The 16,102-nt window shown below is 42.3% G+C and overlaps 1 protein-coding gene across 5 annotated transcripts in view; it reads left to right on the top strand.

The window, feature by feature from the left end:
• Nucleotides 1-16,102, top strand: part of oxr1a (oxidation resistance 1a) — a 152,195-nt gene that overhangs the window by 27,726 nt on the left and 108,367 nt on the right. For 2 of the 5 annotated variants that reach the window (XM_047597901.1, XM_047597906.1), the window contains exon 1: nucleotides 15,432-15,472. The exons of 2 other annotated variants lie outside the window; for them this stretch is intronic. In XM_047597901.1, the coding sequence (XP_047453857.1) occupies nucleotides 15,447-15,472 (26 nt within the window). In that variant the 5' untranslated portion in view covers nucleotides 15,432-15,446. Of the gene's footprint in view, nucleotides 1-15,431; nucleotides 15,473-16,102 lie in introns of those variants that run through there. One more of the 5 variants, XM_047597902.1, reaches the window with a different exon arrangement.

The following is a 16,102-nucleotide window of genomic DNA, read 5'->3' on the forward strand; positions in this document are numbered from 1 at the left end:
ACTTAGTGACAATGCATGGTCATGCAAGGGCCACTCATACAAATGGATTTCAAACTTGTGTGCATAGACCACTCTGCAGACGTTCGTGTGCAGAATGCAGGATCTGGTGGGCTCTATGAAAAGCACAACAACTTGTTGAACCAAAGAACCAGTGTGTTGAGCCCCAATTGTGTCACACAGTGGAATCTACGCAGCAGACCGATGTGTAAACTTGACTGTGTAGCGTTGGTGTGGAGTAAGCTTAGGACAGGGCCAGCAATGAGCCGACGTTTTTGCCGATCTTCTCACAATATTTTTTTTGTCATAGTCTAAAGCTCCTCAGAAAATTCAAAAAAGTGTCTGGAGACCAGCAGAGATTCTGCAAGCAGACAAAGACAAAAAAACAGGCAATCCATATAAGTTGCTCCCAGAACACACCTGATCAAACTGTGCTGTGCTTCCTCTATTCTCCACCTTATTTATTTACTCCTTGCACTGACGTTGTTGACGTTTGATGTTTTATGACCCGGCCGTGGTTAATGATGTCCTGATATCTCGGGAAGTCTTTGTCCTACTAGTCTCTACTGTTATATTGAGGGCAATTCGGAACAACAACATTACAATACAGTTTCTCATATTGAAGTAGATTAAATATGTCATTAAATCACACTTTTATTTAAGTTGTGAGAATGGAAGTCACACACTCTTCCTTTCCAGTGCTTGTTATCACTGTGTCTTTCTACTTTGTTTCCTACAACAATAGTGCTTATAGAAGCATCTTGTCATTTATCGTCCACTTAACAGCAGATATGAGTGATTTAATTTAATTTTCTGCTTAGAAATACAAACAACCTTCCCAAGAGCTTCACAGCAGTCACACAAGCCATACATAATCTGAGTTTCTTAACAAAGCAAAAAAAACAACATTTGACCTGAATTCATCAAAATTCATTTTTTCACACAGGATGAGATGTTACAATCCCTTGTGTCAAGATCCCAGGCAAAACACATTTAGAAGAACTGAAAATTGACCAACAAGCTAACAGTTAGCAAGCAGCTATTAACCAACAAGAAGACACAGCTCGCTAGCCTAGCCAACAGCAGTAGGCGGTACGCAGCACATCATTGACTTTCAACCACTGAGAGATTAGTTCAACCCTTTTAACTGCTACTCAACAAATTACACAATTATGTTGGTCGGGTGTCCAAGCTACCTCTCTTCTCTGAAGAGAAGGGGTGGGATGAGGGTACAGACCCTGGTTCGGTTGAGGAATGGATATGAAAGTCATGAATGAGGAATTTGAATAAATTCTTGAGTTTAAATGTGACACAGGGATTATCAAAAACACATTTCAGCCAATTCAACTTCTACATTGAAGTAGTTGGAGATGTTGTCACTGGACCTATATTCCAGGTGGTTCACCAGTATTTTCACATTATGCTTATAGGTTAACATCTGAGTAAAGAAATTATTTGACTGTTCACTGTTTCCTCTTACAGTACAAAACTATAGCCAACATTTCTAGGAATTGGCTGCTGCTGTCTTGTTCTTGTGTCGTATGCAGCTAGAGTCTGAGCTGTAGCAACCAGGGGATGGAGATGGGGTGTCTCTAAGCTAACTTACCTTCGGGTTTTTGGGAGCTGCCACGATGTCTGTCTTTATATACAGGCTATGGCACATTAAAGTAGTAATAATATTAATTTTTAATGGTTACACGATCACAGACTTGGTTTGTAGGTTGGACCACTTTGACCTGATTGGATATACAGCCTGTGTGCTGCTTACGAGCAGCTCTCATCATGCGGGCCTGAATTTACAGGCCTCTGTATTGTATGAGCACCAGGTATAGTGGTCTCAGAGCGCCCTTAAAAACTAAAAGCTTTCATTGATAGTTAACCCAATCTGACAGTAACTCAGATTTATGGCTTTACAACAGATGGCACAGTAAATTTCCAATGTCATTACTCAAGCTAATATCTTGAAATAATAAAAAGCGCCATTGGTGGGAAGTGGGGGGGCTCCTAAAACCTATGCATACAAAACAAAACTAAATGGGCTAAAATAGAAGTCAGAATAAATGAATGATAAATCATCATCATAAAGCGTACATGCTGCTTTCATGGCAGCCCTGTTAGACTCTTCAGATGGCCGCATTTATCAAGGAACGCAGCCTCAAATAGAAAGAATCCCCACCCCCACCCCCCCAGCCAAAAAGTAGTGCAGCTAAATTGGCCTTGAAGCAAGGCTGGAGAGGTAAGGACGAGATGCTCTAGTTTGGCCAAATCTCTACCAAACTAGAGCACAAATCTTAAGAGAGACTGTCTTATTGTCAAGAACTACTCCACTGTGCATCTGTTGCCACGATGGGTTGATGCACTCAAAGAAGACGTCCTCTTAAACCGCTTGGAAAGGACAGACACTTAAAAGAAATACTGTCTTTGGAATTGGAGGAAGGATAAGTCTAACACCATCTAACGCATACTAGCTGCAACCACTTCGGGATTTTTTAAAGCCAGCAACCAGTCAGTGTAGCTAGCCGTCTTTTTAAAGAAAACATGCCACAAGTAGCACACAACTATAAATTTAACTTGTTTCGTCATTCTAACCTTCAGTTGGTGGTACTTTAGCCTTACTCTACAAACATCCAGACAACTTTCTTCAGTTGGAAAATCTCTTTGCAACGGGTTGAATTTTCTGTGCTACTTTGCATCAATCAGAAGTCCTCTTTGACTACTCAGAGCCACCATACATGCAAAAATCGCTCTCCATAATTTGCAATATGTTTGCTTACCAGTGAGTCATTGGAAGCCAGCCACATTTCAGAATAAACTCGCTTGCAAAGGGCCATACAACCTGGTATTGCAAGTTTTAATTTTTGCAACAAATACAATGGTATATATGGCAAACTCGGTGTGTGGTTTCGTTGCAGAACAGTTTCATTCATTGTCCAAAATGTTCGGACAATTGCGACTATGAACAGTATTTTTTTTTTTTTTTCCTAGATGTTCTATCAAACAAACAAATAAATCCTGTTAAAAGCTGTAATGGACCCACCAGTTTACCCTGAGGTTTTAATTCCCCTTGTGCCTTAGGATTCTTGCACTTGACAAAAATTGCATGGTTATGAAATCGTCTTTGCCCGCAAAACTCGCACACATGTATATTCGCTGGGATATTGCTTGTTTTCAAGTTCCACTGAAGCGGCTCTAAATGATTTCTGACAAATCTACCCAGTGGTACAGAGGCATCCCAAAATAAACTGCCCTTTTCCCTCTATCTCCTCTCGACGGCTGCTGAATTCGAATCACATCTCCCTCCCCTTTTGAGCTTTGTTGCCTAAGGTTGGGCCTGTGACTCATCATAAAGGAAGGAGAGGGTTAGATAATGTGGTGAGCAGTATGCACGCAGGAGAATATATTAAATAAAATACTGTATTAGAGCAAAAAAAAAAAAAAAATAAGGTCAAGTTCAATAACTGACTGGACGTTATGTGAATGCACAAGAGAACAATTCTCTTGGACACCAGATTCATACGAATGAGCCTGAGCACAGGGGGGATAGTTGGAGTATGTGGACGTCATGACTGCAGGTAGTTTATACAATAAATCATAGGAACATTATGTATTCACGTTTGTGATTTTCTGTTCAGAAAATTCAAAGGTTAATAACCACAGTTATTAAGTGATGACTATAATTTATGAATGATGTAATAAATTATGAATGCATTGAGTTTTCATTGCGAGTGTTCAGAAAAATAATCGGCAAGTGTAAGATATAAAATTCCAAATAGAAACCTGCGTTTGCATAGTAGAAGTTAATTAGATCGGTACAGAAGAAAAACCATGTGACTCCATAACATTTAAGTGTTTTGCCATTAAATGTTAATAGGCGGTTAATTTTCTGTAATGTCTAGAAGTTCGTCTCCTGCATTTCCCTCCAAAGCACCGTTAATTTGATTAGTTTAATTTGGGCAATTTACTGCAGTCAATAGGTAATACGCGTGTCATTGCATTCTGATGTTGTAGAGTACATATTGCACCTAAAATAAGCATGAAATACCTTTTGATAAATCGGATTATGAATGAGGTCCCGCTGCATATCCCAAGCGTCGGAGCAAATCTTGAAATCTGCAAGCTGTATTGCTGCAAAACAGAAGCTCTCCGCAAGTGCTGGCGCAGCTGTATCAGAGAGAACTTTCTTTTTTGACATTCATCAAACATGAGCTGGTTACGGACTAATTCCCAGCTCCGTTGCATGTGTACATTGTGAACTGCACATTGTTAACACTGTGAATTTTCTTCGAGCTTATAGCTTTTCTTACCCTTTTCACAAATCCTGGTTTTGGCCTCACACTGCTGCTCTCCGTCCAAAAAGGCACAAGAGTCATGAGTATTGTATGAGGATATGTGGATGCGTATCCGTCCTGCATACACACAGCCACTGCAAACTCTTGAGTCTACTTCTAATCAAATGTTATTCACACTGTTACCTATGAGCTCTCTGCAGTCTGATTGCAGCCGGTGATGTGTTTAGAGCCTTACGGTGCTGATGAAGTGCTGGGAAAGTTGTTCTCCAGCCACAGCTAAATTAAAATGGGGGAGGGGTGAGTGAGATGGGGCCTGTCATCACGAGCTTTAGTACCTCACACAAACACACACAGACACGCGCACACAAGGCAATGCGCAGTCAGCAGAAACCGCTCGCTCACCTGTTATGTTTATAGCAAATTAACACCGCTGCTTTGAAAACGCTGAAATCGGGGAAATGCCCTGGATTTTCCCCGTAAATTGCAAAAAAAAAAAAAAAAACTTCCCCCAACAGCAACTGCAGAAATGTAGCTTAGCAATAATAACCGCTCTAGGCATGGAAGGTCTGTCCACCTTTAGGTTTTACCACATGAAAAAGAACCATCACTAACACTTGGACACACTAGAAAGATATACACCAGTCAGGCATAATATTATGACCGCCTTGCTATTATTATATAAATCTTCCTTGTGCCTCCAAAACAGTTGTGACTCTTTAGAGAATGGACATGGGCCTTCTGAGGTTGTCCTGTGGTGTCTGGAAACAGGATTTTGTTAGTTGAGGGGACTTTGGGGGTGGTGGAGGTGGTTTAGGGTTTTTCCAATCGTTTCCCAGCTGAACACTGCATTGTCACAAGATGGTCAGTGTTATTCACCCGTCCTGTCGGTGGCCATAATGTTATGCCTGAACGCCGTATCGGGCTTAATTTGGAGTGCCCTTCAATCCCCAGCAAAGGGGAAAACCAACTTGTTATTTGTTTGGCTGATTAAGTAGCAGTCAGTTTGTTTGCGAGAGTCGCAGAAAGGATGTGGGAGCTAGAAATCACTTTAAAGTTTTACATAGATGAGGGAAGTTGCAGATTTAACTGATATATTTCTGCAAGTTTTCTTATTGCTATCCGACCCCTTCCACAGTTTCTGTGTATTTACTGGCCATATCAACCATGTCACATATAAACAAGTTTAAACATTAAACTTGAGTGTACAATGACCTCTTAGCTACTCCTACTTTGCAGAAATTTCAGTCTACTACTATATTTGTGGTGTTGTGCTCTTTATTGCTTTGCAGAAGTTGTTATGTTTCTGTTAACCCTTTTCCCTCTTTTTCACATTTAAAGCGATTTATACTGTTGAAGGTGAGCATATATCAAGACTTAGCTCTGTTTTCCTCCAAATTTGAGCTAAGTAGGCAAATAAGGTGATGCCACGCATTCTACCTATATATTCCTTTCTCACGCAATTTTTCTGCTCTTCCAATGTCCTGGTATGTTTTTATATAAAGCAAAATCTCCAGAACTTTCAGCCAACAGTGACCGCTTTAGTAACATACAGCTCCCGCTCACCTGGAGGCGAATATCCATTGACTCGGTCAGAAATGCTTCCAGTAACCAGGGAGACGTGAGCATCCCGCCGTCATATATTCATTTTCACTCCCCTCACCTTGTGAGATTGTGACATCCATATTTGATGCACTGCCCATGTTTTTCCAGAGACCCATCCCTGCTGCCCTTCCATGCAAATCATCTGTTCCTGATAGTTTCTCTGCGTGGGGTCACAACAGCCGCCGAGAAATTCGTGAAATCCATTTAAAGTACATGAAAAGCAACAATTGGGTCTCAGCGCCAGTTAAGTGAGGAATTAAATTGTCCATGTGGCAGCATAGCTTTTCAAATCAATCGGCCTGATAGCCCGCAGAGGCTTGTATAGTCATTGTCTGCACAAATGGAGCGTCGCTTGCTCGTGTTGGCATCTGACAGGTTAACGGCAAGTGAGATTCAGGGCTGTATGGGAATGAATGTTCAATTATAGGGACAGTGATACTGCTTCCCTTTGCTTTAAATACTCGCAGGCCGTCAGCTGTAATGAGCTTTGTTCGTCTTGGGGAAGGAATTGATATACAGCAATGGACTGAATCATCCCGAGAAGAGAGCTTCGCTGTACTTTAATGATGCTGAGAAAACGGAGAGGTCAGACAACATTTCCTGCTCGTTTCACTAATCAGCGACCCAAAACAGATTGTAGTGTTACAGTTATAGGAAGTGACTTCTAGTGCCGTGCATTGTTTTGTTTCCTACTATAACTCCAGCCCTCTTAAAAAGTGTTAAGCGTCTGTCTATAGGGTTTTAATTATGAGTGCTACTCATTTGTTGCGTCCTTTTTATGTTGTCATTGCCCTTCACAGCAGCAGTCCCGTAGTAGACACTATGATGAGATGCAATTGAATTTAGCAGCAGATGAGTTTCCTTCATGGGATAAATAACAGTCAGGACTAATTTCTGTCAAAGAGACATCTCTCATCGTTTCCGGGGTTCTATGCCATATATGATATAACTGTATGTGATTGTATACACTCTAAATTTAGATTTAGTTTTTTCATGGATTTGCTCTCTTCTGAGTCCAGGCTCATCTTGGGTTTACCAACCTAGCAACTTAGCCAACAATCCACCAGTCAGAGCTATGTTGATGTAATTAAGAATCAGGGAATCATCTTTGTATATTTGCTTTCAAGGTTTTACAGTTTGATGATGACTCCATGACAAGAGTCTGGGACTTTGCGCTGGATGGCAAGTCAGTTACTTGGGGAAGCCATTCTTTGTGATATGGGTATTTCTCTTCTGAAATTGTTCTCTCTAATTATTGACGTCAACTTGGAAGCACCCCTTCTAAAATACCATGATATGCTGCAGCATTACAATTTCCATAATTGGAGGGGTTCAACCAAACTGCGATGCCAAAAGTACACAAATAAGGTATCATTATTTATCGTCATTGTGCGTTTTCTTGCGCGCCACTCTTGTCAGCCTCTGTACCTCCTCTCTATATGCAGACGCATTGGTCTTGCTGATCAGATCCACCAGGGTTGTCTCGTCTCCAAATTTAGTCACTGTGTTGTGAGTTGGGACCAATCTCTAAATGGGATGCCCATACACTTCTGTCCATATAGCACACATACGTGCATTGAGAACATCTCATATATAAGTAGATGAATGTATTGATTCTATGAGCTGTGGGTGTCTCGACTTAGTTACGTAATTGAGAAGTGACTCTGCGCTGTCGTGCCACCCTGCATTCTCAACCTCACCAACGCCACCACTCGCACACACACAGACAGAGTCACTGTGTCGGTGACAGTGACTTTAACAAGCCGTGATAAATGATGTGTTGTGCGACCCTTCAGAAAACAACACAAAGCACACGCTAAAGGCAGTGCAGTGAAAACCAACAAGGCTTTTACGCCGTTAAAGGGGCCCTTTTACCTCAAAGTTGATATATTATGTAACGGCTGCAAGCGACCGTGACAGTTGTCCTAAGAGCGATAACATCCAGAGGACTGTGGGCCCAGCTTGCGTTTTGACGCTCACTGACATAATACATTGTGTCAAATAATAGGAAAAGGTGCTTCTGGCAAAATTAGAAGTCCTCAAAATTCATCACAATCAGTGGCGCAGGATACGTCAGTAAGTGAAAGCATGATGTTAGAAGATAATACTTGCTACAGCCTGAAATCGGCCTGCAGCTGTCCATCTAGAGGCCAGCTTGTGTTACCGAATGTTTGGATAGAAGGTGACAGGTGACAACTGCAGGCACAGCTGGCCCTGCATGATGTGACAGGAGAAAAATAATTTGTCTTGGAGAGCCCATCTGTGAAGAAGAGCACTTATTTTTAGTCGACGGGCTCTCCACGCACCTCCTCGCCTGAATGTTTAACTTGATTTGGCTTATGAGTTTGGTGAGTTGGATATGGATTTGTGATTTATTCTCCTGTGATGTTTCAGACTGCACTGTACCAGAGCTAGACACTGAATGATGCTCCCAGAGTTTGCGTGTTGTGGATTAAAAATGATGCCTAATTGCCTTCAGGAAAAGGAAGTAGAGGTGTCTGCAATCAATGCAGAAAACAAGGCGGCAAGCTATATTTGTTTCTGATTGGCTCAGAAGGGAATCTTTCATTAATTAGAGACACACATCTGTGTGTTTAAACCTTTATTCTGATGAGGGGAAAGAGAAAAATCACTTCTCAAGCAACATTTCTTCTGCAGCTGCTTCATAATACATTTCCCCCCCAAAAACTGATTTTAACCCTATCTAAACTCTTTGAAACTGCCTCGCACAAGATAAACCCTGATATGCCATGTCTGCTGGTAGAACAGGCTTTTTATTATCCATGGAGCCCCATTAGATGATGTTATAGCCTCTGCTGCCAGGACAGATAGAGTTGTTGTCCTTGGAGACAGCTTGTGGCTGCAGGTCTCTGTCTTGCTGTGTGATAGTAACATGCTTCTCGCCGTCCATCTTAGGGTCATCCCGAGTCCAGTGTCAGGTACAGGCAGTGGAATCGAGAAAGACCCGAGCACTCATGACCCGTACCTGTCAGCCTGCCACAAAGAGAAAATATCAAAGCCAACACTCTGTGAGATTAGGCTTGCCTCAGCTGTTATCAAAGGAGATAGAAAATGGGAAATTGAAAAGCTATGTCAGTGTACTCTTGTTTTTTTGTAAATCATGTAAGTAGAAACTCTCAGTTTAACTTAATATCGTCTTTTACTTATAATACGTATGATTTGTTTTGTTAAGTTGTTACGTTTTTTTTTTGTTGTTGTTGTTAAGGCACATCTTAATTGGGGATATGTGAGGAAATGGGTTAGTTTGTTTCTGTTAAGGTTTGCATTTATACAGGTCATAGTCGAAAATTGGAACAAATGCAAATGGACTTTCCATTTGGTTTCTGGAAGACAAGTCACCACTCATGCTAGTAGCTTCTTCAGTTATGTTCTTGAGTTTCTTGAAGACACTTTGCTACTCATACAAGTAACTTCTTAGAATATGTTACTGGGTCTCTTAAAGATACTTTTCCACCAGTCCATTGGCGGCGTAAATTAGTTACCTTATAGCTGGATGAGTTACGGTTCATCCAAATATCAGAAGTATGGGTATGAAGTATATGAGTGTGTAGGTTATGTTACTGGCTCAAAGGTATATAGTAGGGAGATGAGTATGCTGTTGGTAGTTGGATATATAGGGTGCCTAGCTAAAATAGACGGGTGTCGTGAAGGTGTTATATATAAAAGACTCCAACTCCCAAAATGACCAACTAACCTTGATGCCACGATAAAGAAGGGATCCCCGGCTAAAGATAGTGTGCAATTAAACTGATAAAAATAATTAAATCTGAAGTGGTATTTTGCTACTGACCCTGTCCGCTACAGTTCATTGCTTAGCTTCGGATTTGGTGTAATCCTAGTAACCTTCTACTGTATATACTAACTGGAAATAAATACCTTCTGCAACCACACGCCAAAGCAACGGCTCCAATCCTTTACAAATAAAATGGGTTAAGGGAAGAAATGGAGACAACATACACTGTGGTTGCTTCCAGAGTCCTGTGGTTACTTTCATCTTTTCATTATTAGGCTGCAGAATCCCAGTCTGACTTCTCAGGGGTTGAGTCATGTTGAAAATTAATTTGGCAAGTCAGAGGTTTGTCAGCATCCTGCGTCTGCCTCCATGAAACATGTAGCAGATGAGAAACCATCCATCCGGCCTTGCTATCCTTGACACATATGACATTTGAAACTAACATACAGTCCAGCGTCGTCATCCCAGTTGCATAATATCCACTCCCAGGCTGAAAGCTCGAGGACACTGGGCCACAATTATCATGAAAGGTCATTTAGTGTAGCAGAATACGGTGCATCCACTTGGTGGTATACATAATTCAAGAGAAGGAGCTCAGGGGTAGAATATATTCCCTCTGTTTACCGGCCAGTCTGTATGCCAGTGATTCAAGACTGTGTTGGAATTGTATTCAAATTGATTAAATGAACTTCTGGTTAAGTCACAGAATCATCAGAATCACACAGGGAAGGACTAAGCTGGAGCCATAATAGCAAACTGCCTCACTCACAGTGTGCAGGCCTCTTTAGTCCTCATTTTCCCCCCATGGTGTTGCCACTTATACCACTGCACTCTGCCTGCGAATAATGTCCGATGACTCACACTAGAGAGGGAAAAAAAAAACACATATTTAACTGTTAAATAATCGTATTGAGCATAGTGTAAGCTGTTTTTAATACGCTGGAAGTTGTCTCATTTCTGTGCAACTTCTAAACAACCGAATAAATTGTGTTTTTCCTCCAAAGAAACTGGAGAATTAAATCCTTCATGCTGCGGTTAGAATCAATAGTCTGGCGAAATTGTATCAAGGCTCTGAAGCTCAGCGGGAAACGACGCAAACGCTGATGCTAACAGCAGCGCATGTATGCGTCTCGGATTGGTAAACTATAAATCATTCAGTGATGCCGCCTGCTAATGAAGATTCAGCTCTTGCCGTTGTACCTGTGAGCAGTCACCCGCGGTTAAGTGCGTCAACGCAGGAAAATCACACCTAGAGTTCATCTCTAGCCCTGAGGTGTGAGTGAGAGGGGGAATCCAGGCAGAATGTGAGAGATGAGTATAAATGTACACGGAGACTCTCTTTTTACACCCCAAATGAGGAAAACCTGTCTGGAGACGACAGGATTCTTCACCCGAGGTGTTTATATCCGTCGCGCTATCGACTGCCTGTTTTAAAATGTCAAAATAGTTTGGTTTTTTCCAAGGTTGGCCAAGAAAAGTGTGTCTCCTGTATTATGAAGAGATCTGTGTTGTCACTGCTGGCTGTCAGACGGCCGCAATGCACGAGATATTGCGTCATTCGTTCTTGGTGCGTACGTGTCTGCCATTCTTACTCTTGTGACACCTGGTTGAAAGTTTGAAAGGTGCCGTCCGTCATGAGTTTGTTTGGATGACTGCACTCTCCTGCACTGGATTTGACTGAAGACCAATTAGTAAGGTTGTACTGTATCCCTGGAGGAGGTTTGGGCCACTTCAAGGCGCTTTAATTCATATCCTGTTAACGTGCAGATTCACGTTAATGCACTTCCTTTGGTCGCCAACAGAGGGCACCATAAAGACTATAAATGTTGGACATGTTGACTCTTTTGCAGTTGTTGCTTACATAAACAAATGTTCTTGTGCTTGCAGGGCTTTAACCTGCTTATGATGTAAGCCCTTTCTAAATATAAGTTTGACATGATGAATGTCTGGTTTGATAATGAATTTTGATGCTGTGTAAAACTATTTATGTAATGGCCCCACCCCTCCTCTCCCCGCACGCCCCAGCATCCTCCTCCTCTTCCTCCTCCTCCTCCTCTGCAGGCCTTGGCCTTTCTGATTAAAAGCCCATTCTCCACCGCTCCCTTGTCACTGGCTTTGCTCAATACATCACAGAGAGAGGCGCAGAGAGACGGGCTAAAGCTCCTGCATTCCTATTTGCCAGCGCAAGATTTATTTTAATGTTTACTCTCAAGTTTCTATAAGCAAGTCTTGTCCAGGTTGGGATTTTCAAGAGTAATACGAACCTTTATCGTGTAATGATGAAAGAAATCTATAATAAATAAATATGTATGTATACATATCTGTATTTAAGTCCACGTCCGAGTTTTGCTTTTCCCAGCTCACTCCACTAAGGTATTCTCACGCAGGCAGGTGGATTCAGTATTCTGCAGCCCTTTTCTGTCAGGAAGGCAGTATATAGAGCTCAGTCATGTTTCATTCACCCTCTGCTTAGAAACATCATCACGCGCCGCCTGGCCGGGATACAGATGGGCTGGGCGGAGTTTCATTATCCAAAATATTTCAGGGGCGAGAGTGGTGTTTCTCACAAAGATGGAGCCCGGAGACGGTCCCTACCTCTTCATTCTGCTCTCTGGCAGAGTTTTCTCAGTGATGGAGTGCCCTGTAGTTTAGTCAGCCATAAAAACTGCTGAGCCATGTGACTTTCTTACCAAGCTGGTGACAGCCAGTATGAAGACACTTGAGGTGATATGTAAGGAAGTGTGCTTTAAACGGCCATACGGCTGACTGCTTTCACCTGGCAAGATGTTTAACTGCTTAAAGGGTCCCTACCAACCACACTTATACACATCAGTTTTCCAGTACCCAGAAACCAATTATGCCCAAATACAATGCACTAGTTCCAGCTTTGTGCTTTCACCAGTTGGAAGACTAAGGCCTGGTTCACAAGTTACGTATCGCAGCGCATTGGCCGCCATGATGGCTCGCTGCGTCGCAAAATGTGCAGTCAGATTTTTTTTTCCAATACGCATGCGTCGATGCGTGTAATACCATCTGTCACCATGGGAGGCGGTAATACATGTAATGCACTTTGTTATACAATGGAAGCAACATGGCCAGTGAAGAGGAGAAATTATGCGATCTTGTGCAGGCGCATCCGCATTTTTAGAGGGCGGGCCACTCGCAAACAGGTCATCAGATTTTGACGGTGACAGCCGAAAATATTGGGCAATAACTTACTTACTCACTTAGGAAAATTACCGTCCGGACATCATTGCAGGTTGATCAGTCTCTGGATTATGAAGGGCTTCTGTGTGTTAGTTACTTGATACTTAATTACTTAAAGTAGTTTGCATAACTTTTAAACAAATGTCTGTATTAAATTGCGTGTAACAAGGTTAATAAAGCTTGAACCCAACTGTTGATGTTGCCATTCTACGTTGGTGGAGAAATTTCTAACAAGTTGCCTGCTTTTCGCAAAAATGTATACTGTTATCAGACTGACAGTATAATTGTGCTACTCCAAGACGCCTTTCATAAGACATGACACAATGTTTTTTTTTTTCTAAATTCAAAGGATATTGGGCCTGTTATGATCCTCTGTGTATCTGTTTTGCCGGATGTTGCCATGGCGATGACAGATGGATGTGGCACGAGTAGAAACGCTGCTTGAGGACATTTTGTGACCTGTGTGTTGTATCTTTCTTTCTGAAAAGCGTTGGGGTTTTGATTCCACCACCACCCCCGGGCACCAGAATTGTGTTGTTCCTTCTGTGCACACTTGTAATTTTAAAGGACAGTGCGCTCAAGGCCAGCGTCCCATTCATGCACATATTTATGCGTACTGTCACAAAATGAGCACCGGATCAGTAGTCAGGCCACATTAATGTGACTTTTACTTTGATTTTTCTTTTTTCTTTTTTTTTTGTATGTATAGACAGACGACGGATTCTTCAGCGCTGGATGCGCATTAAATGAAGTGCATTTAAATTTCACACTGTGAATAAGGGACACATAAAACCAAGCGGCACGGAACAAAGCAGACGCACAGATGTGTCGCAGTCGTTCCATTTTCACAAATGTTACATTTTGGACCTGGAGGAAAAGTAAGAAGTAATAAAAATGCCCTCAATTCAATTTACCTACTTCAATTTCAGGGTCATGTTATTGCAAATTCCGGCTCACTAAGTAGAACTTAACCATTGGTAATGTTTTCTAGCAACACCTTTGCTAATGTGACAGGCTTAAATGTACCGAGTCCTGCTAACTTTTGTTTTGTGTCAGCCAAAATACAGTCTGAGGTTTAATTCTTGTATGATGCGCAAGGATAATTGAATTTGTCCTTTAATTTAGATGCTTTTACGTCGTCAGTACTCTTTCTCCCCAGACATTATGCATCCCCTTGTGTTTGGTAAGGACGGTTTCCACTTAGGGTTTTGTTTGTGTGTGGTTTTAAAAGTTAAAGTGCACTGTAAGAATGCTTTTTAGGACTTAATTATAGACATAAATTACTTCAAAGGAAGGAAGGAAAGCTACAGTATATTATTTATATATTTTCTTTACAGTAAATGCTGTGGCTTGCTGGTGGGATAAATCCTACTGGCTTTTTTTTTTTTTTTTTTTTTTAAACTGTACTGTAAATTTAAGTAAGGCAACACGTTGAAAGATAGGGGGCAGTAGATGTTTGGCTGCTAAGCCTCTCTCCCCAGTTGGAGGACTGTGTGTGGATTGATACTGGGCTTTGGTGAGCGAGTGGAAGAGGCTGTTAGTTGGATGCAACTATCTAGGAGGCAGCATCCATTCTGTCGTCAAGCATGCCCGGTACTGACAGATTAGCGCGAGCATCGCCTCCAGGCCGCATCATTTGCAGCACAACGATGCATTTTAAGTCATGTTGCTTAGTGGAACAAAATGTTGCCGGGATGAGCACTTCCGTCTTATCACAGACCTTATAATTTAAACAAAGTGTTTTCAGTTATTTGCTGCCTTCTGTTTCTGCTTTTATTTTAGTACTAAATTAAATTACGTGTCAAGGTCTATCTCGTTGCCATATGACAGACAGAATCTACATTCGTTCAGCTTTCGCCGGTTGCGTCTCAGCTGATTTGCGCTCACTTAAAAACGGGGTGCTAATGCTCTGAAGGGAGACGCACAAACCGACGGCCCGCAATCCTGTGCCCAGTCAGAGCAAAGCAAGAGCAGAGACAGGGTGACTCATCACCAGATGGCTGAGTGTGAGCGCGGTGCATCTCCGCCACCAGGAGCCCTTATGCTTTTACCACCTGGATTGGACCCAACTGACACGCCCCTGGAGTCCGGCCGCCCTGGACTCGCAGCGAGCACCCATCAAAACAGTGCACACAACACCACTCGCCCCCCTCCATCCCGTCTCCAGCCAGTCTGGGTCTTATTTTTTTTTTTGTCTCTCCTTCTCCTGCCTTACCAGCCTTCCGACTGTGTGTATCTCGCTCGATGGCTTTGACAGCCTCCCCATCCTCTTCCCCCGTGTCCTGTCCGTCTCAATCTTTTCCTCTGTCACTGCCTGAACCTCACCGCATGCACACGGTCCCTCCACCCCCCTCCCCCACCTCCTCCACCCCCCTCACATCCCTCAGGACTCCGGCACCAGTAACAGGCTCTGACCTGGCCAAGTCAGCTTGGCCAGGTCAAAGCTCCTCCTCGCCCTCGCTTGTAAGGGCTGTGCCGGGTAAATAAATTAGCACAGAGCCCCTCTCTGCTAATGAGGACATGGTCACATGACAGGCCCGTGCTTAAGTTAAGCAGTTTGCTGGATCAATTCCATTATCTCCTCTGCACAAGAGTCAATGGAACCGGTTCTAGAACCTGCTGGGTATGTACCAAATCTTTACACTTAATTCTCCTTTTTACCCAAAAGCAATTTGTTCTCTCTGATGTTTTTTTTTTTTTTTTTTTGTGTTTGTTAAATGTGGCTTTACTTTATACCGAGGTTTGTTTTAAAATGAAGAGAGGGCTTAAAGCTACAAGCACAATCATGTAGTGTGCCTCAGAAATGGAGATGACTAGTGGACAAACCTATTTGTTGTGTTCAGGGGCTCAATCAAGTAAATCAAAGGAAGAATAATGGTCTAAGCTTTTATTCTGGTACGGGCTTCTCACAAAACTTTGAGCAGTTCAACAGCAAATTCCGTAAGTACAATGGCGAATACTTGATTCTCTACAAATTGTCGGCGCGCAAACGAGGCTCAAAACCTTTCTGGTTCTCTGGGAACCATTTTCGATTGATTGTCCGACGTGTTTGGAAAGAAGGGAAGGGTTTTTTGTTTGTTTTTTTTTTAATGAAAACACAGTTGATTACACGGGCATTTCCTCCCCGGAGAGCAGAATGGAGAGATTTGAAAGGCTTAGTGGAATTGTGGAGGAAACAATTAGTTTTGCCGGAGAGGTTTTTGAGGTTTTGAAATCAAAAAGCAGGTAATTTTTCAGTAGCAGCCTTCGTAGC

This window comes from Mugil cephalus, chromosome 11, assembly GCF_022458985.1.
Source record: "Mugil cephalus isolate CIBA_MC_2020 chromosome 11, CIBA_Mcephalus_1.1, whole genome shotgun sequence".
NCBI lineage: Eukaryota > Metazoa > Chordata > Actinopteri > Mugiliformes > Mugilidae > Mugil > Mugil cephalus.